General features: G+C 42.7%; 1 protein-coding gene across 2 annotated transcripts in view; it reads right to left on the bottom strand.

The window, feature by feature from the left end:
- The window catches only part of wdr18 (WD repeat domain 18), a 40,270-nt gene that overhangs the window by 12,890 nt on the left and 2,345 nt on the right, over positions 1-25,035 (bottom strand). For both annotated transcript variants that reach the window (XM_070909281.1, XM_070909280.1), the window contains exons 4-7: positions 23,554-23,695; positions 15,634-15,777; positions 11,756-11,820; positions 11,015-11,139 (exon numbers count right to left, since the gene is read on the bottom strand). In XM_070909281.1, the coding sequence (XP_070765382.1) occupies positions 11,015-11,139; positions 11,756-11,820; positions 15,634-15,777; positions 23,554-23,695 (476 nt within the window). The remainder of the gene's footprint in view (positions 1-11,014; positions 11,140-11,755; positions 11,821-15,633; positions 15,778-23,553; positions 23,696-25,035) is intronic.

Genomic DNA, 25,035 nt, shown 5'->3' with positions numbered 1-25,035 from the left:
TAACTGAGCAGCTGAATAAAACATCAAGCTGCAGAGACCCCTGGGAGGTGATGAGGAGGGTAAGAAAATAAAAAAGAGGGGGGAAATGACCGCCAGGTGACCTCACAGGTAAAGAGAGAGAGAAACTTTCATGTTGAAATATAAAAACCAACCTCTGAGTTGATCTGTCAGACTGACAGAAACGGGAACAAACTGTTTAATTTTGCACTAAAAGAACAAAATATTTCAAGCCCAATTTCAAAATGAAAGAAAGATTTTGAGCCCAATGTCAAAATAAAAGAAAGATGTTGACTAATTTCAAAATAAACGAAAGACTTTGAGCCCAAAAATAATAACAAGTCTGATCTCCTGCTAGCATCCATAGAACTAAATATCTAAAGTTCGTCTTGAGGGTGGCGCTAGAGGAAAGGTCATGTTAAGAGTTAATTCTCTGTAGAACAGGAAGGAGATTTTTTCTGCTGCTCATCTCATTTTCAGGTTGCAGCTACAGTTTGTGAACATAATAAGGGTAGCTTAATCAATGTTACTGTTGATTCATTTAGTAGCTACCAATGAAAAACAGTTTCTCGCTTCTCTTCCAACAACAGGTGATCACAGGTATAAACTGAATATTTGACTTATTTGTAAGTGATGAAAGCTAAACTTCATGAGATTTGATGTGATGTGATCTTAATGGTGTGTGATTAAATTAAATTAATTAATTAAATTGCATGATCCTTCATGCAGGTGATATTCAGCCAGCGGGACATGACTGTGTTTTACCTGACTGAACATTATCTTTATGAGGTTCGATTTATTACTCTTGAAGTGTGCTGTTCCGACAGAATCAGAGGTTCATTCTCAAATATACATTATTTGTTCAAACCATAAACAAGCTTTAAGTCTTCAAGTGTTCCCAGAACATCTGACCTGCAGCTCATCAGAGGTCAGGACTCCTCTGAAGCTCTGATACATTTAGAGTATGAGGTTAAGACATTATAAAACCTTTTACCTCTTAAAAAGCAGGACCAGAAGTGTGTCATACCAGTAAAGGCTGATAGGAAAAAACCCAGGACATTTCAGGACAAGCGGACTGATAATTGTTGAGATGTTCTGGACCAGTTGGACGAGTGTACAAACATCTCTGTATTTAGTGTAACAGCATCTTCCAGACATTTCCTGTAGCTGTGAGGTCAAACTCTGTCAGCAGCTGTCTCCTGCTCAAGGACACATCAGCAGGACACTGACCCTCCACCTGCTGCCTCATTAACAGTCTCTGAGGACCAAGCTGACAGACTCAAATGTAAATGTGAAGAGACACAAACAGGGCTGAAGGCTGAGGACACACCCCCTGCATTAACATCTGAGCAGGTCAATGAAACGATGCTCCGGTTGCCAAAACGACGCGCCATGAATAATATACAAAGAGACGGAGACGAGGAGATAAATGAGGACAGTCAGATATGTGTGATATCACAAAACATCCTCGAGATACTTCCTGTTACTAAACATCTGACCCTGACAGAGTTGCACTGGTTTTATAGTGGTTCACCATTTAAACTGGTTCACCATTAAAACTGGTTCAACATTCAAACCACATGTGGTCATGAAAACAGCTTGAAATGTAAACTAAACTACAGTGATGTTACAAGACACTTATCTACCATATTATATTAAACAGTATGATGCTTACTACTGTTTTGTATTTTTTTTTTATACATACACCTTTGCATACATAATTCCGGTGCTTTAGTTAGTGTTTTCACACCACGTCTGAAACTAGTTTGTGCTCCAAATGGATAAATATAAATTCTTATATTCTTCTTTACAGGTGATCAGTGTCTGAATTAAATGAAAATGATAAAGATATATGTTGGTTGTACTGTTGTCTTATTCTTTATGGGTTGTCCATGTTGGTTTTGAACACACCTTTAAAAGGTTTTGTCACTTCAACATGTCTTCAATGTACTGAAAAGTGAAAGTCTATTTCTTGCTTGTTGTGGTAATAGAAACCAACTAATTATCTCCCACTCAATTACAAATATTGATCCACTGCTTGGCTCCGGCTGCTAGAATTACACTAATGGTCTAAATGTGGTCCAACATGGAGACATAAATCAGACAGTGTGTTAGAGGCTGAAGAGCTGCCAACACACTGCAGATACTCCCAGAGAAAACACCCTGCAGCCACACACTGACTGAACACCTGGACTGACACCGGGACTCACCTGAAGGACACACCTGGGTCGCCTTCTTTCAGCATCCCTAACTTCATGTTAGCTTACATAAGAATGATGCCTCTAATTTTCATGAAGTGTAGAGTTGTTATCTGCCAGCAGTTTTTTAGATTCATTTGAGAGATTCTTTTGTTCAAAGGGGACTTCATTCCAGTTCTGGGACCAGAACTGAGAAGAGTTTGACTGAGATAAGCAATGGGGTAGCAGATCGTCTAGAGACAGACAAGGAGTGTAGGGTTTGACCTCGACTTGTAGACAGGAAGGAGTGGTTCCTTTCACTGCCCTGTAGGCCAGTACCAGAGGCTTGAACTGGATGTACGCTGCGACAGGGAATCAGTGGAGTGAACAGAGAAGGGGGGTGGTGTGGGAGGTCTGCTACACAGGTTTGGGGACTAGTTGTACAGGTCTGAGGACTATCTTCCAAGATCTGGGGATTAATTGTACAAGTCTGAGGAATATCTTCTGAGGTCTAGGGACTAGTTGTACAGGTCTGAGGACTATCTTCCAAGATCTGGGGACTAGTTGTATAGGTCTGAGGACTATCTTATAAGGTCTGGGGACTAGTTGCAGAGATTTGGGGAGTAAATGCAGCGTGTTGTGTTCAGGTGTCCTCTGTGCTTATTAATATCATGCTAGTGATAGGCTATAGGCATATAGTATACTATCATATCAAATTATATACATTATACATTATATAATTAATATATTCATATTATTAACATGTTTTTTATCTAATGTTATAGTATTATACTAATACACTAATGTATACTAGTTAATCATCCGGGTTGTAGATAGTGCATCTGCCGTGGAAAGATAGAGATTTAGCCAGGATGTCAGTGCCATTGTGCACTTGCTCCTTCTAGCCAGCAACATGTGCCCCTTGTTCTATTTTACTAAATAGAGTAATCCTGTCTTGTTTAGATAAAGTGGGTGGTGTTGGTGTATCTGTCCCTAGTTCAAAAGTCCCACATTCCACAATGCACCAATCAGAGTTTTCTGAGTGATCAGTGTTTTCAAAAGCTGTTTCAATGTTTTAAAAAGCTTAGTGCCGGGTGTCTATATACTATACTATATCCACTACCTTGTTTGTTAATAAACTCTTTCTCACTGTGCTCCTAAATGTTTTCCTCTACGAGCACATTAGGAGTACTCCTTGGGTTAGGGTGCAGCATGTTGTGTTCAGGTGTCCTCTGTGCTGTCCTATTTGATGCAGTGTGTTGTGTTCAGGTGTCCTCGGAGCTGTCCTATTTGATGCAGCGTGTTGTGTTCAGGTGTCCTCGGTGCTATCCTATTTGAAGCAGCGTGTTGTGTTCAGGTGTCCTCTGGGCTGTCCTATTTGATGTAGTGTGTTGTGTTCAGGTGTTCTTGGGGGTTCCTATTTGATGCAGCGTGTTGTGTTCAGGTGTCCTTGGAGCTGTTGACCTCACTCGGGGTGTGATGAAGATTTAGAGTGGTTCAGATGATATAAGAGCTGGTTGTAGAGTGAAGAGGTCTCACTCTGATGCTTCCAGCAGAGCCGTTCTGCTGTCAGACGGATGTTTCTTAATAACAGTTGGAGAGATTTGACACGTTGAGACTCGACAGCCTCAAGGAGACAGAAACATTCGGCTCTGCAGCGCAGCAGATATCAGACTGTGGAACTGATTCTTATCTTTCATTTCTCACTTTCCTGCCTGCCGTCATGAACTCTGACTGAACCTCACACTTTATTCACACAGCTGAAGAGTTACAGAGGTGACAGCCTTAAAGACAACTGATCCACTCTGGATTCAGTAATTCATAACTGCCCAGCTTTAAACTAATGAATGTTTCTTCAGTCCTCTTTGATAAAGATTATACTTAGGTCTGGCTCAGGTGAGCCCTGAACCAGCCCCTGTTTATGCTGCTATAGGCCTAGACTGAGAGAGACTTCCCATGATGCACTGAGCTCCTCTCTCCTCCTCTCCCTCTCCATCTGGACTCATTCTCATCCCATTAATGTTACTAACTGGACATCTTCTCTGCTCTCCTTCAGAATCAGAATCAGAATCAGAATCAGAAACTGTTTATTGCCAAGTAACATACATTACAAGGAATTTGCTGTGGTCTGAAGGTGCTATTGTTTTGATAACAAATAAGTAGAATATAAAAGCTAAAATAACAATAAGAATAAAATAAAAATAAGATAAGATAAATAACAACAGTGCAGTGACCAGAATAAAGTAAAGTAAAGTGTCCAGATAAAGTGTCCAGTAGAGGGTGGGTGCGTTAATGTAACGCAGTGGGGACAGGGGTGATGTACGTTAATATAACGTATAGCTTGTATAGCTTGTGGTAGTGTTCGGGGGGGTGTCAGTGAGAGTTTGTCAGGTTGACTGCAGAGGGGAAGAAACTGTTTTTGTGGCGGGAGGTTTTGGTCCTGATGGACCGCAGCCTTCTGCCAGAGGGGAGGGGGTCGAACAGATGGTGTCCGGGGTGGGAGGGGTCGGCAGCGATCTTCCCTGCTCTCCTCAGGGTCCTGGAGGAGTACAGGTCCTGAAGAGATGGGAGGTTGCAGCCGATCACCCTCTCTGCAGAGCGGATGATACGCTGCAGTCTGCGTCTGTCCTTGGTGGAGGCAGCAGCGTACCAGACGGTGATGGAGGAGGTGAGGATGGACTCTATGATGGCAGTGTAGAAGTGAACCAGCATTGTTTGTGGCAGGTTAAACTTCCTCAGCTGCCTCAGGAAGTACATCCTCTGTTGGGCTTTCTTGATGAGGGAGCTGATGTTCAGCTCCCACCGGAGGTCCTGGCTGATGATGGAGCCCAGGAAACGGAAGGACTCCACAGTGTCCACTGGAGAGTCACACAGGGTGATGGGGGCGGGTGGGGCTGCGCTCTTCCTAAAGTCAACAACCATCTCCACTGTCTTTGAAGCGTTAAGCTCCAGGTTGTTGCTGTTGCACCAGGTCACCAGGTGGTCAATCTCCCACCTGTAGGCAGACTCATCCTCTCCAGAGATGAGTCCGATGAGGGTGGTGTCGTCCGCGAACTTCAGGAGCTTGACGGACTGGTGACTGGAGGTGCAGCTGTTGGTGTACAGGGAGAAGAGTAGTGGAGAAAGAACGCAGCCTTGAGGGGAGCCGGTGCTGATCGTCCGCGAGTCTGAGACGTGTTTCCCCAGCTTCACGTGCTGCTTCCTGTCAGACAGGAAATCTGTGATCCACCTGCAGGTGGGGTCAGGCACGTTGAGCTGGGAGAGCTTGTCCTGAAGAAGAGCCGGGACGATGGTGTTGAAGGCAGAGCTGAAGTCCACAAACAGGATCCTGGCATAGGATCCTGCGGAGTCCAGGTGCTGGAGGATGAAGTGTAGAGCCAGGTTGACGGCGTCGTCTACAGACCTGTTGGCTCTGTAGGCGAACTGCAGGGGGTCCAGCAGAGAGTCTGTGATGGATTTGAGGTGGGACAGGACCAGGCGTTCAAATGATTTCATGACCACAGAGGTCAGGGCGACGGGTCTGTAGTCATTTAATCCTGTGGGCCCTGGTTTTTTGGGGACGGGGATGATGGTGGAGGCCTTGAAGCAGGCTGGCACGTGGCATGTCTCCAGTGAGGTGTTGAAGATGTCCGTGAACACCGGAGACAGCTGATCGGCGCAGCGCTTCAGGCAGGATGGGGAGATGGAGTCTGGTCCAGCAGCTTTACGCGGGTTTTGTCTCTTGAAGAGTCTGTTCACATCTCTTTCAAGGACAGACAGAGGTGTCGATGCTGGAGGAGTGGGGGGCGCTGTGGGGGGCAGCTGTGGTGGTAGGAGGTGTGAGAGTTCAGCCCCAGGTGTGATGAGGGGGTTGGGGCTGTTGGGCTGGAGCTGGTGGGTGATGGTGTGGGGGATGGTGTCAGGACTGTCCCATTGTCTTTCAAAGCGACAGTAGAAGTCGTTGAGGCTGTTGGCGAGGCGTCGGTCGTTAGCAGAGTTGGGGGCTCTTGGCTTGTAGTTGGTGATCTGCCTGAGCCCCCTCCACACAGAAGCAGAGTCGTTGGAGGAGAACTGGTCTTGTAGTCTCTCTGAGTACAGTCGTTTAGCTTCCCTCACCGCCTTGCTAAACTTGTACTTGGCTTCCTTAAACTCTGCTCTGTTGCCACTCTTAAACGCCTCTTCCTTTTCCAACCTCAGCTGTCGCAGTCTTGCTGTGAACCAGGGTTTGTCGTTGTTGTAACTCACCCTGGTCCGAGTTGGTACACAGCAGTCCTCACAGAAGCTGATATATGAAGTCACAGCCTCTGTGTACTCATCCAGACTGTTGGTAGCAGTCCTGAAAACATCCCAGTCAGTACAGTCCAAACACGCCTTCAGGTCCTCTGCAGCTTCACTGGTCCACTTCTTCGAAGTTCTCACAACAGGCTTAGAAAGTTTTAATTTCTGCCTGTATGCAGGAATCAGGTGGACCATGTCGTGGTCAGAGTGTCCCAGTGCAGCGCGGGTGACGGCGTGAAAAGCGTTACTGACTGTGGTGTAACAGTGATCCAGAGTGTTCCCCTCCCTGGTGGGGCATTTAATAAACTGTTTGTATTTGGGGAGTTCATGTCTGAGATTACCTTTGTTAAAGTCACCGAGGACAATAACTAAGGAGTCCGGGTTGGTCTGCTCCGTTTCCAGTATCTGATCGGCGAGTGCGCGCTGTGCGTCCTGCACGTTGGCCTCCGGTGGAATGTAAACACCGACCAGAATGAATGAAGCGAACTCACGGGGGGAGTAGTAAGGTTTACAGTTTATGAAAAAAGTTTCCAGGGAAGGAGAGCAATGCCGTCGGATCACTGTCACGTCGTTACACCAGCTGCTGTTGATGTAGAAACAAATCCCTCCACCCTTTGTTTTGCCGGAGAGGTGCGCGTCGCGGTCCGCTCGGAGTAGCTGGAATCCGTCCAGCTGCAGCGCCGCGTCGGGAGTTCTTTCCCCCAGCCATGTCTCCGTGAAGCACAAAACAGCAGATGAATAAAAGTCCTTGTTTCTCCTCGTCAGCAGCTGGAGTTCGTCCATCTTATTCCCCAGTGAGCGCACGTTAGAGAGAAATATTCCGGGTAGCGGTGTCCGTTGTCCTCGCCGGCGAAGACGCACGAGCGCACCGGCACGTTTCCCTCTACGTCGACGTAGAGCTGCAAAGGTGAGAGCACCTTTGACCAGAATGTCCCATAAAACAGTTAAAGGTGCGAGAAATTCGGGAAACAAATCCACTGGAGATGTTCCCCTGATGTTCATGAGCTCTTCTCTGGTGAAAGAGCTCCGTGAACCAAAACAAAAAACACTTCTGTTGCTTTCTGCCTCCGGTCCTGTAGAGTCTGGAAGTTTCTTCTTGCCGCTGTCGCCAAGTGCTGGTGGGAACTGTTGGGTCTCAACAGTCTCAACCAATTTCACAATAAATAATGTGTCTTCTGTCCCTCCTGTTCACTCGTGTCTCCGTCTTCTCTCCCGGTATCGTTAACTTGTCTTATCATCTGTTACTCGCCTCTCACCTCTCTCGTCTGTCTGTATTCAGTCGCCATGTTTAGTGCCCGGAATGCACAGATTTTATAGGCTGAGTAGCATCACGTGGGCTGGCGTAACTCGTATGCAATTGGTCTGTGAGTTTCTTGAGCCGCTAAACCAGTGCCGTAAAGACTAGAAAAGCTGCGCCGGTTAAAATAGAAGCGCACCGTCAAAATTTAAAATCCCTTAATAATTTATGGATTATAAGTCCGGGTCCGTATAGGACGGCATCTGGGTCCAGACTCGGACCATGGTCCGCCTGTTAGTGACCCATGGTCTAGTCTATGAAAAGAACCCTGAAATAACCTCCGTTATGGAATAAGATTATTACTTCTGTAATAAAATTGAATTCAGTCCAGGAAAAGATTTATTTCTTATTAAATTATGATTATTAATTATTTATTTGTTTCCACAGTGGATGTGAGTAGAATACTGCTGAGAGTGAATGTGAGTAAAACTGTTGGGCCTGATAACATCCCTGGCCGTGTACCAAGAACATGTGCCAACCAGTGAGTTGATGTCATTACTGACATTTTTAACATCTCGTTTGTACCCACCTGCTTCATGACAGCCACCATCGTCCCTGTACCAAAGAGGTCTGCAGTGTCTAGTCTAAACGGCTACCCCTGTACTGATGAAGTGCTTTGAGAAACTGGTTCTCCAGCACATCAAAAACAACATCCCAGCTAGGCAGGACCCTCAACAGTTTGCATACAGAACCAACAGATCCACAGAGGCTATTTCCACTGTCTTCGCACACCTTGAAAATAACAGACATCAGAATGTTTGTTGATTTCAGCTCAGCATTCAACATGAGACTGATAACTCTGGGCTTGAGTACTACACTCTGCAACTGGATATTGGACTTCCTCACAAACAGACACGACACCATCATCATCAGCCGGATTATAAACAAAGATGAGACTTCATATCAGGAGGAAAAAATAATCTTGCAGAATGATGCACAGAAAGCAACATACTGCTCAACGTCAGGAAAACCAAAGAGCTGATCATTAATATTAGAAAAAAGGAGGCAAAGACACACACTCCTGTCTACATCAGTGGAGCTGAGGTGGAGCAGGTGAACAGCATCACAGAGAACGTGTCATGGTTAAGAAGTTAAGCCAAAATTCCCCTCCAAGTTCTTGTTAACAGAGGAGCAATAGAAAGCATCCTGACTGCAAACATTACATTACACACAGGCATGGGATGTGCACAGCCCAGGACATGGGCTCTGCAGCAGATGATTAAAACTGTCCCTTACAGATTTATCAGCATGATTTTTGTATTTGATCTCTAATATTGGCCCACTAATAATAAGTTACATTTAAAGATTAATGGACAAAGTATTGAAAAGTTTTCTGAAATAAAATATTCGTCTGATCCTAAATTCCCTCCGAAAATGTGAAGGCTGTAAAAACAAACTGTTTTATGCTTCAATCATCTGCAACAATCAAACCTCTGATGAGAATTAAAACCTTGGACAGGAAGCTGATAAGATCTCTTGTTTTGTTCCACAGATATGAAATATGTTCAGTTTTGATCATTTCATTTAATTAGCTGACATTAAACTCTGATGAACTGTTCTCCAGGTGCTCAGTGACCTGCTGGTTCCTCTCAGGTACCAGTGTTGAACAGTAAGGTGCCTTTTAGTGAATCCAGACTTCTTTTGATCAACAGGTGAAACGCATGACTGAGATCAGATGAAACTCAAATATTTAAGGAGGGATCAGTCATGAATGAGCTGTGCTTCTCATTACCTTTTATGGTTTTGGTCACTTTATTGTATCATCGTAAACTGTTTTGTGCTGCTCTGTGTATATTGAATATGCTGAGTTTATACATATATATATATATATATATATATATATATATATATGTGGTTAGCTTGTGTAGTAGTATGTGGCATTGGTCTATGCTACATAAATACAAAGAAACAAAGAAATACCTTAAATATCAAAATATGACTGATGCTCTGACGTGTGTTTCCATCACCTGTTTTTTTCAGCATTTCAATTTGTGCATAAAAAAAACGCAGAAAATAAAAATAATATCGCATTCAAGTTTTTCTCTTAATATTCACAGAAAAGCGGTGAAAGGAAACACACATTTAATCACGTTGAACTCTTCATATTATAATGAAACATATTTTAATGAGGTTGTTTCTACATCATCACATTTTAGGTTGTATTAACTTTTTATTTTTATTTTTTAACTTCTTTCTCATAATTGTTTTTATTTCAATTTTCTGATTTTTTTTCTCCTTTTTGTTTAAATGGTTTGAATTTTAAAATATATCACTGAGATTCAAAGATGATTAATATTATTTTGAGAACAATTTAACCACACAGTTGTTTCAGAATCTGATGTGGGGTTTTCAATCATATCACGTGATCTTCTTTAGCATATGGATGTTCTAAGGATGTTGATGATGGTTTAAAAGTCATCACCTTTATGCTAAAGAATCAAACTAAGTGAAAATGGTTGCTGATATATCATCATAATAATATTAATCTAGTTATAATCAGGTTGTGATTTTAAAATAAAAGATTCTCAGTCGTTCTTCTGGTATTTTCCCAACATGCAGGCGGATGTGAAGCAGCTGGATCTGTTCTGCTGAGACAAATCGGTTTGAAGCGCTGCCGTCATGGAGGATGAAGCTTTTTCTTTTAACAGTCTGGCTCTTTGTGAGCAGCGTCGGCATCTGCAGGAAGAAAGTCCGAAAACGTGACGGAGGCGGGAAAAGACCACAAGTCTGTCCATCCAGCCAGAGGAGGGATTATCGTCTCCTGAAAGTCCGTTTGAAGTGAGAAGGCCTTCAGCACAGAGAGGATTTGGTTAATTACAAAGTGCCAGTCATGATCACGGCGGGGCGTTTCCTCTTCATGTTCTGTCAGCCGCAGCACGATCACTTATTGTGAATGACATAGAAAACTAAAAGCTCTGCCGGAGAGGTGGAGGCCAGCGGGTCAGAAGCTTCATTAATAAACTAGAGGCAGCAGCAGAGATGAGGAATTATTTCATCCAGAGGTTAAATTCACCCTCACCTACAGAGACTCTCTGAAATAAGGTCTGACCTGATTCAGTCTAAAATTATTCAGTTCAACATGTCAGTACTGCTAACAATACAGACGCATCACAACAACAACAATGACAACAAGAGCACCAACTGAAGAGATAAAACTATCAGTATAATTAATACATTAATAACAAGAATCAGCAGGACAAGTCACAACAGGACCGAATGATTAGCCTGGACGGATTGTCTAAACCAGAACAGTCTAAACGTGAACTGTTTGGGTGGTTTGGCTTACCTTTGTGTGCAAGGCAGCGGATGCTCTGTTTGCTTTGAACATCCCAAAGTCGAACCATCTCATCATGTGACCCAGAGAGGAGGAGAGTCCCGTCCATCGACACTGAGAGACAGGTCACCAGGTTCCTGAGAGAGACATTCAAACTGACATCAGATCAGATCACAAGTGTTTCTTATTAAATCTACTGATTTTTTTTATTATTAGCTAATGAAATAGGATTGATTCCTCCATTTTGGACTCTCCATCCACTCAAAGGTCTGATCTCCGTCAGAACAGCTTTTTATTGGTTAACAAAGTGAATTCAGGAGTTGAACTTGACATGAAAATGAATGTGAATTTATTTGATCGATGTGAAATTAATTAACTTTGCAAGAGTATTTAGGCGACATGTGTTGCATTTGAATAAATATGAAATAATTCTGATTAATTTTTAGTTACTTGTTTGTTTGTTCAAACTTGCTTTTTAAATAAATGTCCTACAAAGTGTGAATCCTGTGTTTTTTCTCTAATTGTAGGAAATATGAAGTCTGTAGTGGATAAAATCAAAAAGTTAGTAATCTTTATCCTTGTGACCTTCTGATCATGTAAAAGTGATTTTCTGTTACGCACCAAGGTGTAAAAATAGAAACTGTTTAGAAGTGCCATGTTTAAAATAAACTTTACTTCAATCAATTCATCTTGGTTTTAAAGGAACTGACTTTAAGACTTTTCTGAGTTTTTCTTCTTGAGTTGTGGTCTCACCTGTGTCCTTTGAAGACCTGGTTCCCATCATTGTCGGACTGGAAGGATTTGTCCCGAATGAGACTCTGATGATGAAACAGTTCAAACAGTTAATCTTTTTTGACAAAACCAACAGCTCATCCTTCCTTTATTGGCTCTGAGTCATCTCTAAACGCTTTAATTGATTCCTGTAATTACATCCATTACACATGTTGCATCAGACAAGTCGGCAGGAGGAGACAGTCTGAAAACGACCAATAAGACAAGTTGACAGGGAGAGACAGTTTGAAGACGACCAATAAGACGGGTTGGCAAGAAAAGACAGTCTGAAGACGGCCAATAAGACGAGTTGGCAAGAAAAGACAGTCTGAAGACGGCCAATAAGACGAGTTGGCAAGGAGAGACAGTCCCACTTAGACGGGTGGCAGACAGAGACAGTCTGAAGATGACCACTAAGACGGGTTGGCAAGGAAAGACGGCTAATAAGACGAGTGGGCAGGGAGAGACAGTCCCACTAAGACGGGTGGCAGGGAGAGGCAGTCTGAAGACGACAACTAAGACAGGTTGGCGGGGAGAGACAGTCTGAAGATGACCACTAAGACGGGTTGGCACGAAAGACTATCTGAAGACAGCCATTAAGACGAGTTGGCAGAGAGACATTTTGAAGACGACCAATAAAACGAGTTGGGAGGGAGAGACAGTCTGAAGACGACCAATAACACAGGTTGGCAGGCAGACAGTCTGAAGATGACCAATAAGACGAGTTTGCAGGGAGAGACAGTTTGAAGACCACCAATAAGGCTGCAAAAATGCCAGTCCTCCCATTCATTTGAATGTGGGTAGTCCATTTAGGCTGCAGCAGTGGGGACCGCAGGGGGTTCTGGAAAAAAAACAGATACAACTTTTGGAGAAACGCAACCTGATGTCGGAGCTCCAGAGCTCCCACATCGCCACACAACCCCGTGCTAATCACAGAAACGCCTTCTAACTGTACACACGTATTTCTACTGTCCCTGTGTCTCACTGTCCACTCAATGTCTCAGTTAGGAAAAAAAGCACACTCTCTTTGTACACGTATGTCTTTCTACTGTCCCCACGTGTCTTTCCACTGTCCCCACATGGGTTGGCACTGTGTGTCTTTTTCCTGTCCCCACATAGGTTTCTAAGTGTCTTTCTATTGTCTCCATGTGTCTTTCTAATGTCCTCACGTGTCTTTCTAGTGTCGCCAAATGTCTTTCGACTGTCCCCCCATGGGTTGGCACTGTGTGTCTTTGTCCTGTCCCCACTGGATAACAGTTTGAATTAAATAAATCTTTGCTGACATGTTGATTTTGCGAGTTATCCAACAGTGGAGTTGTCAGGATCGGGATCAGGATAAGATTCTGGACTACATGAGTCAGAGCTGAATCTTTTCAACACTCATATCCCTCTCTCCACCCTATTTGTTTCGGTACCATTAGGTGGAAGTTACATTAGGGGGAGGTTACATTAAGTAGAGGCACCTCTCAGGGTTCATGAAATGAAAAACACTCTTGTTCAGATAAACAGCTCCCATACTTTAAAGGTGAGCAGCAGAGAGGATGCAGACTGAGTAATAACAGCAGAACCATCACAACTGGTCTGTTTTTACCAACACAAGGAGAAACCTATCATTAAGACAGCTACAGAAAACATCAGGAGATTAAAATGACAAATAATTGATAAGACACAAATCAGGGGTATCAACCTCAAAAATCCAGTATTAGTTGGGTTATACTGAATTACAAACTGGGCAAAGAAGGCAAGTGCCTCATTTTCTATTTTTGTTTTTTAAATCACAGTGAACTGAATCTCTTTGGGTTTTGGACAGTTGTTGGACAAAACAAGACATTTGAAGACGTCACCCTGGAAACTGAGATGAGATCTCACATTTTATAAACAACAATTAATCAATCATAAAAATAGTCTGCAGATTAATTGATAATAAAACGAATCATTAGCTGCAGCCCTGGACAGATCACTTCACCTGTTTGACACCTGATTCTACTATATTCCAAGTTGATTTGTGGAGAAAATAACCTCTCCCAACTGGCTGATATATTTCACTAGCCTAAGAAAAGCTCAGATTTTCTGACTCAATAACAGTCATGATGCAGATTTTTGCAGTTTGTGGCAGAAAAGCAGCTTCAGTCAGCTGAGGAGGTTTAAACATCCTCACAGACTAAGTGACAGAATCATCTACATGGTGGTGCAGTGGTTAGCACTGTCGCACAGGAGGTGAAAGCTGGTTAGAGCAGGTTCGAGGTTCGCTGGCTGCCCCCCGTCATGTCGAAGTGTCCTTGAGCAAGACACTGAATCCTAAGTTGCTCCCGATGGAGACTAGCACCTTGCATGGCAGCTCGGTCGCCATTGGTGTGTGAATGTGTGAAGGAGACTTAGCTGTAAAGTGCTTTGGGAACCATGAAGGTTGAAAAGCGCTATATAAGTGAGATCATTTATCACTCTGTTTTAGTTTAAGTGATACTTGTAGCACAAGGAGCTTCAGTTGCTTCAGTTGAGAGTACAGAGATTTAACCCTTTAACACCGAGTGTGACGTCAGAGACACACGTTTGCACAAGCGCACTTTGGATTACTGCTATCTGAAAAATTCCAACTGTGTCTGAAAGCTGAGACTGTGCGCTTTACAGCCAGGTTTAGGTTTTAAAAGGTTAAAACCTAAGCCTCAAAATGTCCTAGACTTTTTTGCTTATTTTGACTGAGAGGCGCGAGTGAAATTACCGTAATGACACCATATTGGCTGTAAAGCGCAACGTCTCAGCTTTCAGAAACTAGTGGAATCTTTCAGATAGCGCAAACCGTGACATAATTACTGTAATCCAAAGTGTGCTTGCGCAAACGTGTCACCAACGACACACTCGGTGTTAAAGGGTTAAACATCCTCAGAGGCTGAAAACAGAATCATCAGTTCAGGGAGAGGGTGGGAAGGATAGGGGGTGTTTATGAAGGACGAGCTCTCTGGTTTGTTTGGAGGATTAACTCGATGACGCTTTAAAATGTAAATCTGCTGTGAAAAGAAACAACAGTGTTGAGTCAGGGAGAAGAAAAGAGGGAGAGACGATGGGGATGACTGAATAAAGAGACGAATCATCAGAAACACTTAGTCTCTCCAGGATTTATACTCAACCACATAATTACACATTTCCTCTTTACATGAACTCAAACATTATCTGTTGTAGTTTTTACTTAAAGAGCAGACTGAACAGACAGGATTGTTTCTGATTAATGAGCTCATTAAGATCCAACAACAAACTGTTTAAATACTAACATCCCTAACACCTTCACTGTTTTACTGTTTGTTTTAAGATACACTCTGGAGAGCAGCACTGACACTGAAGATTATTCTGCTGAAATAAAGTAAAACTTTAGTAAAACAGATCTGATCCAAACAGCCTGAACAGTCTCTGCTCAGAGTTAAACAGTCAAACCAACAGGTTTATCAGAAAATAAACTGTAGTGGTGTAAGATGTTGAGATCAGACCATTAAACACGTTCAGACTGCTGAATAATGATGGAAGGAGAATGAAGAATGTAAGTTTGAGGATGTAGTTCCTAAGTTGTAAGACGTAGTTTGTAGAGAGCAATTTGTACTTTGTAGGATGTAGTCGGGGGGGACACAGACAGAGGGACGCAGAGAGAATGTAGGAGGTAGTTTGCAGGACACAGAATGTAGGAGGTAGTCTGTACAATGTAGGAGGTAGTTTGCAGGAATTAGGATATAGTTTGTGGGACATGGTTTGTAGGACGCAGGATGGAGGACGTAGTTTGAAGAACGTAGTATGTAGTTTGTAGGATATAAGATGGATGATGTAGGCCATAGGATGGTAAAATGTTTAGATGAAGGATGTAAAGCGAGTCTCACCTGGCTGCACAAAGACACCTGGAAAATGTTTCCGTCACTGCCTCCACAGAACAGGAAGTACTCGCAGGGGTCAAAGGTCACTGACATGATCTCCACGTCAAACAGGATGGACAGGAGCAGCTCACCTGAGGACAACTCCCACACCTGGACAGAAAGAGACAGAAAGACAGACAGACAAACGTGTCTGTAAATTAACATCTCAGTGACTCAGATCACTTTCAGAAAACACAAACCAGCAGCAAGTTCAGACTCAGATTAAACATGACTGCCAGAGAACACAGAGGACAGAAATATCCTTTAAGACTCACTCACAGACCAGCAGCACCTAGTCAGGTTTTATAATCCTGCTACTATTACAAATATCAGAGAAAATACCAAACTTCTCTAAATTCAATTCAATTCAATTCAATTTTATTTATATAGCGCCAAATCACAACAAAAGTCATCTCATGACACTTTACAAATAGAGCAGGTCTAGACCGACTCTTTATAATGTTACCCAACAGTTCCCACCATGAGACCCAACAGTTCCCACCATGAGCAAGCACTTTGGCGATAGTGGCAAGGAAAAACTTCCTTTTAAGAGGCAGAAACCTCGAGCAGAACCAGACTCTAGGTGGGCGGTCATCTGCTTTGACCGGTTGGGTTGGAGAGAGAGACATAGAGAGGGAAGGAGAAAGAGGGAGGGGGAGAGACAGAGAGAGACAGAGAGAGAGAGATGGACATAGTGACACAGACAGACAGACAGACAGACAAGCAGATGTCTCTGTCAAGTCATCATCATAGATAAAACACTTAATCACAGTGGTTAGGATATCTACAGTATATCTATACAGTTCAGTGTTTCCCCTAGGATGGAGTTGTAGCAGCGGAGGTCAAGCAAGAAAATGTTTTATTTCCTGTGCATGTGAAACAATCTTTTCTAAGATCTTTGACAGAAGTGGGAGTTTGGAGATTGGTATATAATTTTAATAACATCAAAAGGATCTAAATTATTTTTTTGAGAAGAGGTTCCACAAGAGAATGCTTGAAAAAAGATGGTACATAGCCAGTGGCTAGTGAAAGGTTGATAATGGAAAGAACAACGGAAAAGACGTGGTAAGACCTCTTTGAAGAGTCTGGATGGGATTTCATCTAGATGACATGAAGAGCAGTTGAGCTGAGTTCCAGCAGCGTCTGGAGAGATCGTTTCAAAAGAGGGGGAATGAGACTGTAGGTGGGTAGGTAATAGTAAAATTACAAATCTGTGGTATGATCTGATTCCGCATGACAGAGAGTAGAGCTGGCCATTGCTTTGGAGACACCACGGCTCCTCTGGTTTGGCTGAGACAGCCCGAGGCTCTGGTACTACTGTGGTGATGGAGCCGGTCCACGGAAGAGTGGGATCGCTGTACCTGGTCATGTTCCAGTTACTGCAGCCAGACAAAACCAGGACTGCCAGGTGTTTTGCTTGGGCCACGGCGACAGTGGAAAACCCCAAAATAAGCTTGTCTATGATGACCTGATATGTTAATATCTCTGTGAGGGAGTCTGTCAGGTGTCTTTCAGATTGACAGCTCTCAGAGTCACGGTGGCCCTCTGCATAGTAAGGCCCGCCTCCAGGAGGAAGACAACAGGTGTATGTGGAACACCTGCTATCAAGATGGATCTTCCACATGTTGTTTAGTTCAAAGATGTGTTTTGTTGCGTCTTCCTATCAAATGATTGTGTTTGCTATAACATTAATGTGCGATACGATACAGGACTGAATGATAACCCGGAATCTATGACCAGCAGCTTCATTGTTGACGTCTATCTGCTTCTTGTTATAATCGTTGTGCTGACATCAGGTGAGCACAGAGTTTCTCCTTTATATGTTTTACTCACAGGTGAACTGACCTGGATTTGAAGCATCCGGAGCGCCAAATAATATAACGTTAGTTTTTGTTGTTTGTTTTGTTGTGTCAGTTAGTTGTGTTTTCCACTGCAGGAACTAACCAACCCGTAACCTGGTTCTGCTCAGAACTTGAACCTTTAGGAAGCTCGTGGGTGTTTGCAGTTCTTCTTGTGGTTTTACAAACCAGAAGGTTTCAGACACGTCATTAAACAGCAGGACAACTCCTTTACTAGTCTGTTTGTTTCGCTGACGATCAACCAAAACTGCATCATCATTGTGCTTCTTTATTTTTCAGGTAAATAAAGTTGTATTGGAGAGGAAGAGGGAGGAGGGATAGAGAGGTGTAGTAATGATGACAGGATGTGATTCGTCTCAGGTGCCAGCTGACCTCTAACCTCTGCCTGCCCCCCCCCCCCAATGTAATAGAGCTGCTGGCTCTGCAGAACACAGACTGTGTTTCTGTTCCAGATTCCACTTAAAAATCTGACAATTTAAAATGTGAGCAGCAGCGATGCTTCGGCTCGTGTTCAACACCTCCTGACCATCCGTTATGATGTCATAGTGAGATGACGTGTCATTACTGAGACTCCACCTCCTGTGATTTATGTTAGAGGGGATTTTACCAAAATTAAATTAAATTAATTAAAAAGGGATCTGAGGACAACAAGAGGAGACGCTGTGTGTTTAAAGATATTAATCATTCTGATCGGAGGTGATCAATGACCTCACAGTAACACGATGTGATTGGTTAAAAACAGGTTTCAGTGGTGCTTCAATAAACACTCAGTGAATACAAAGAAAAGAATGAGAGATAGATATACACAAACACACATACAGTTGTGTTCAAAATAATAGCAGTCCCATATCACTAGCAAGATAAATCACTGTTTTTGTTAAAATTTCAACTTCTACACTGCAAGTAAGTTTCTAGAAGGTTTAGTAAAGGTATAGAAAACCAACAGACCCAACAGGCATGGCGTGCATGCTGCTGATTCTGTGAAACTGAATCATTAACTGAAAGGGGCGTGTTCAAAAAAATAGCAGTGCTGAGTTCAATAAGTGAGGTCATTGATAATGTGAAAAAACAGGTGTTAAACAGGTGGCCCTCATTTAAGGATCAAGGCAACTGACGCTGCATATGCTGGCTGTGCATTTGTCCTTGAAAAACAGAGTAAAATGGGTCGTTCAAGACACTGTTCAGAAGAAGAGCGTTCTTTGATTAAGGAATTAATCAAAGAAGGGAAAACCTATAAAGAAGTGCAGAAAATGATAGGCTGTTCAGCTAAAATGATATCTTTAAAATGGCAGCCAAAACCAGAAAGGCGAGGAAGAAAAAGAAAAACGACTATTCAAATGGATCGGAGAATAACCAGAATGGCAAAGGCTCAGCCAATGATCAGCTCCAGGAGGATCAAAGAAGATCTAAGGTTGCCTGTGAGTACTGTAACAATCAGACGACGTCTATGTGAAGCCAAGCTACCAGCAAGAAGCCCCTGCAAAGTCCCATTGTTAAAAAAAAGACGTGCTGAAGCGGTTACAATTTGCCAAAGAACACACTGACTGGCCTAAAAAGAAATGGCGTAATATTTTGTGGACTGATGAGAGTAAGATTGTTCTTTTTGGGTCTAAGGGCCACAGACAGTTTGTCAGACGTCCTGCAAACACTGAATTCAAGCCACAGTACACAGTGAAGACGGTGAAGCATGGTGGTGCAAGCATCATGATATGGGGATGTTTCTCGTACTATGGTGTTGGTCCTATTTATCGCATACCAGGGATCATGGATCAGTTTGAGTACATCAGAATACGGGAAGAAGTCATGTTGCCGTATGCTGAAGAGGAAATGCCCTTGAAATGGGTGTTTCAACAAGACAATGACCCCAAACACACCAGCAAGCGAGCAAAATCATGGTTCCAGACAAACCGCATTCAAGTAATGGAGTGGCCAGCATAATCCCCGGACCTTAATCCCATAGAAAACTTGTGGGCTGACATGAAAAATGCTGTTCATGAGGCAAAACCAAGAAATTCAGAGGAATTGTGGGACGTAGTACAATTGTCCTGGGCTGCAATACCTGTTGACCGGTGCCAGAAGTTGGTCGACTCCATGCACCACAGATGTGAAGCAGTTATCAGAAACCGTGGTTATGCAACTAAATATTAGTTTATGATTCTCAGGAAAGTTGAATCTTCAAGCATTTCTTAGTTTATACAGTACATTTGAGTTTGTAAAGACTGATGTCAACACTGCTATTTCATTATATTTCTTGACTTTCTGTAAAATATTATCAAATTCAATTACTTTTTCCAATTTTCTTGCTTTGAAATAGAAAGTGCTGTGTCCCCAATACATTTGTGTTCATTAAAATACAATTTATTTGAGGGATTTTGACGTTTACTCACCTTTTTAATCACACTGCTATTATTTTGGACACAACTGTATATATATCTATATATAGCTATCCGTTCTTCATCACCAGAACACTGCAGCATGTTACTGAAACCTTGTTCAAACTCACTAAAAGTCAAACAAAGACTGTGACCTGTTTGTCTCTGGTGTCACTTTCCTTCATTAAACCATCAATCATCCTCAGTCTGACTTTATCTCAGAGAGGACACAACCTCCTCACCTGTCCTACCTGTCTGATCATCATGACAACCGTCAGTCTCTCTCTTTCCACCCAGCAGCTTCATAACAAGCTCATCCATCAACTAAACGAGTACAAGGTCGGCCATGATGGTTTGAACCCTCAGAAACATCGGTTTATTTAGACCATGTGGATCATGATCACTGTGACCCATCAAAGTGTTACACTGTGAGACCACCTTAATGTGGATCATCAGTAACTGAAGAGTCCTGACAGGAAGTTATTTCAAACCATGTGACGGATGAAGAGGTTCAACACTGAACATGAAACTGTGAACCAGAAAACCTTTGGAGATGCTCAGACATTTCGAAAACCTCTAAATATATAAAACAGTTTCACTGGATAAAGACAAAATGCAGTCTGAAGACACTGAAACATAAAAAACTGATTCTATCTGCTGCTCACATCAGATTTAATGTCTCAACACATATGAACGATATGATATATAACAATACCACACACTATGTAGAATATACAACCTTTATACTACACTGTTTCTGCACTTACTTTACACACGTCCCAGACAATCAAACTGACTGAAACCAGATCTGAATCAGGATCAAAATGGACTCTGATGAGCAGCAGAGAATCCAAACTGAACTCATTCTATAAATAGAACCAACAGACACTCCGAGTTTAATAAAAGGTTTTTATAAAGAAGGTCCCCGCAGGACAACCAACCAATCACAGACCAGACAGAAGAAACGATGAGTGTCCTCCAGTTCAGAGCATCTGGGAGGATTTATCAGCACTCAGATTAATTCACTTCTTGTTCAGTAACGCTGTGAAAACAGATGAGTTTCATCTCTGCAATCTGTCCTCAGTCTTATTTCATCCAGTTTTATATACATATACATATATATACATACATACATATACACCGATCAGACATAACATTATGACCACCTGCCTAATATTGTGTTGGTCTGTCGAGGCATGGACTCCACTAGACCCCTGAAGGTGTGCTGTAGTATCTGGCACCAAGATGTTAGCAGCAGATCCTTTAAGTCCTGTAAGTTGCGAGGTGGGGCCTCCATGGATCGGACTCGTTTGTCCAGCACATCCCACAGATGCTCGATTGGATTGAGATCTGGGGAATTTGGAGGCCAAGTCAACACCTCAAACCATTCCTGAACCATTTTTGTTTGTAGCAGGGCGCATTATCCTGCTGAAAGAGGCCACAGCCATCAGGGAATATCGTTTCCATGAAAGGGTGTACGTGGTCTGCAACAATGCTAAGGTAGGTGGTACGTGTCAAAGTAACATCCACATGAATGGCAAGATGCAAGGTTTCCCAGCAGAACATTGCCCAAAGCATCACACTGCGTCCGCCGGCTTGCCTTCTTCCCATAGTGCATCCTGGTGCCATGTGTTCCCCAGGTAAGTGACGCACACGCACCCGGCCATCCACGTGATGTAAAAGAAAACGTGATTCATCAGACCAGGCCACTTTCTTCCATTGCTCCGTGGTCCAGTTCTGATGCTCACATGCCCATTGTTGGCGCTTTCAGCTGTGGACAGGGGTCAGCATGGGCACCCTGACTGGTCTGCGGCTATGCAGCCCCATACGCATCAAACTGCGATGCACTGTGTATTCTCCCCCACAAGAGCTGCAGTTTTGGAGATGCTTTGACCCAGTCGTCTAGCCATCACAATTTGGCCCTTTTCAAACTCGCTCAAATCCTTACGCTTGCCCATTTTCCCTGCTTCTAGCACATCAACTTTGAGGACAAAATGTTAATTGGTTGCCTAATATATCCCAGGTGCCATGATGAAGAGATAATCAGTGTTATTCACTTCACCTGTCAGTGGTCATAATGTTATGCCTGATCGGTGTATATATATTATATATATATATATATATATATATATATATATATAGACCAGTTGTCATAAAAACACAAATATTTTAGAAATTTCTCAAAAACTTGTTTCAAACTAAAAATTGTATTGTTATTTATTAGGCAAATAACAAACTGGAACAACTAAATAGTCCTTATTCACATATATTAACCAAAAATCTTAATATTTTGTATGACCTCCTTTGGCCCTGATAACAGCTTGCATTCTTGCTGGCATTGTTTTTATGTACTTTTCAACAGTCTCTTTTGTTATTGAGTTCCAAATAGTTTCTAGTTGTTCCCAGAGACTTGCTTTGGATGAAACCTTTGTGCGATCTATTTTTAAATTCAACAAATCCCAAATCTGTTCAATAGGATTCAAGTCTGGACTTTGACTTGGCCAGTCCATCAGTTCCAGTACTCCAGATTCCTTTTTCTTGGTCAAGTAGTCTCTGCACAGCTTTGCAGTGTGCTTGGGGTCATTGTCTTCTCAGTATATGAACCCACGACCAATCAGGTTCAATCCAGAAGGGATTCCATGATGCACCAAGATGTTATGGTAGACCTTCTTGTTCATGATACCGTCGATTTTAACTAATTTGCCCATGCCGTTTCCACAAATGGAACCCCATACCATAATGGAATCTCCACCGTGTTTCACTGTGGGTGCAATGCATCTAGCATCAAAATGTTCTCCAGCTTTTCTGCGGACATAAACACGACGATGCTGACCGAAGAGTTCACACTTGGACTCGTCCGTCCAGAGTACCTTCTTCCAGTCATCTACAGTCCAGTGTTTGTGCTCCCTGACATATTTTAGACGTTTTTGGATGTTTGCAGGCCTCAATAATGGCTCCTTAGCAGCTATTCTTCCCTTTAAGCCTTGTTCCTTCAGTCGTCTGCTTATGGTCATTCTGGAGACTTTCTCAGATTCTGATCTAGAAGCATTAATCTCTGCCTGAAGATCAGCAGTGGTCTTCTTTCTGTTTCTAGTACTTAAAATATTGAGGTGCCTGACATCTGCTGAAAGTTTTAGGATGAATGTTTTGTTGTTGATCACATAAATGTTTGCCCTCAGTTTATACATTTAACAGTTTTATCTCAGCAGGACACATGTTGTTTGTTTTGTTCTCAGTAAACAGAAATATCAGATATGAAGAGTCACCAGGTCGTGTGATGCTGCAGCTGTTAAACTCTACCCATTATAAACTCTACCTGTTGTACCTGCGCACATTTTATAAACTCTACCTGTTATAAACTGTACCTGTTGTACCTGTGCACGTTATAAACTCCACCTATTATAAACTCTGTTATAAACTACCTGCGTAGGAACAACAGGTGTTATGAAGTCTACCTGTTATATTATAAACTCTACCTGTGCAGGAACAACAGGTGTTACGAAGTCTACCTGTTATATTATAAACTCTACCTGCGCAGGAACAACAGGTGTTATGAAGTCTACCTCTTATAAAGTCTACCTGTTATATTATAAATTCTAGCTGTTATAAACCTCTACCTGCGCAGGTACAACAGTTATAAACTCTTAAAGTCTTACCATGACAGTTTGGTCTAAGGAGGCGGTGGCGACTCTGGCCTGAGCTCCCATCAGGCCACACTGCAGGTCTGTGATTGGTAGTGAGTGACGAGAAAGGATGTGACGTGGCTCAGGGGTGTGGCTTAAATCCAGCTGGATCACACTGAAATACACACACACACACACACACACACACACAGGAGAAACAATGAGAGTAGAACAACAGAACATCCTGACACTGGTTTCCACACTCAGAAAAAAGCAGTGGATTTTGGTTTTAATGGAGTTTTAGGACAAAAGTGAAGAATCAGTCAGATTTTAAGCGTTTGTGTGTCAGAGAAGTTAAAGAAACTCCTCCGAGTCTTTGAACAGACTGAATAAAAATCATGAATTATTAATGCAGATTCATGACGTAGATTAAAAAGCTGACGATTTATGTAAATGAGCACCGACCATTAATCATTATTAATCATAATGAAGCTGATCACAGTTTATTCAGATAATGAAGAAGCTCAGTGAGAGAAAGCTGTCGATGTGTATCAGTGTATGTGTGCTGACTGACAGTTGATGGTTTTAATAAAGGATCAATAGAATCACTATTATCTATCATCATTTACCAGATTAATAAAAATAATTGTTTGTTTTCAGCTAAAATAAAGTAACCTGCAGTGAGAGGCTGCCTGGACACTGTGGGGAGGAGGACTCTCCTTGCAGTCTGGTTTTGTCTTGTTCCTTTAATCAAAACGTTCACATGCCGTTTTAAATGTCATGTTTGAAGTGTTTCCACAGACAGACCCGACTTCAGCTGAACGATGACAACACATAGGCGGCATTGGGGCGAAGTGGTTAGCACCGTCGCACGGGAAGTAGAGCGGGTTGTGGGTTTGATCCCTGGGTCCCCCCGTCATGTCGCAGTGTCCTTGAGCAAGACACTGAAGTTGCTCCCAATGGAGGCCAGCACCTTGCATGGCAGCTCGCCATCAGTGTGTGAAGTGCGTTATAAATGAAGGCCATTTACACAGTTTTACAATAACCGTCGTCCATTTTCTGTAACTAACCAGGAAACTGTAACGCTCCCATACAGTGATCTATCTCTAATCTCTGTCAGGAAGGATCCTCCAGCTCTGGTTTTAAATAATGTATCCTTCCTAATAAAACTTGAGCTCTAGAATTTATGTTCCCCATGCGAGAAGTCGAGATAAATAAACTATTTTGACAGGAAATCCACGACGCGGATGATGGAACCACAACTCGAGACCGTGGGCGTGTTTCAGAACCGTACACCCCTAAATCAGATCATGTTTAAACAGACCTCAGATGAGATCCTGAGTTGAGAGGAAGACATCAGAATGATGAAGACGAAACTGATCAAATAGCTGAAATATGTTTAACATTCAGTTTAAGTTTCCCATCATCCTTTGCTGCTCGCTGACATCACAACATCACAAACATCAGAGAGAGAGGGGGATGTGTATCTCTGTGAGGACCAGTTGCAGCTTTATA

This window comes from Enoplosus armatus, chromosome 7 (genome assembly GCF_043641665.1).
Source record: "Enoplosus armatus isolate fEnoArm2 chromosome 7, fEnoArm2.hap1, whole genome shotgun sequence".
Taxonomy (NCBI): Eukaryota; Metazoa; Chordata; class Actinopteri; order Centrarchiformes; family Enoplosidae; genus Enoplosus; species Enoplosus armatus.
The sequence above is the reverse complement of the archived record's forward strand: the minus strand, read 5'-3'. Positions and strand labels throughout refer to the sequence as shown.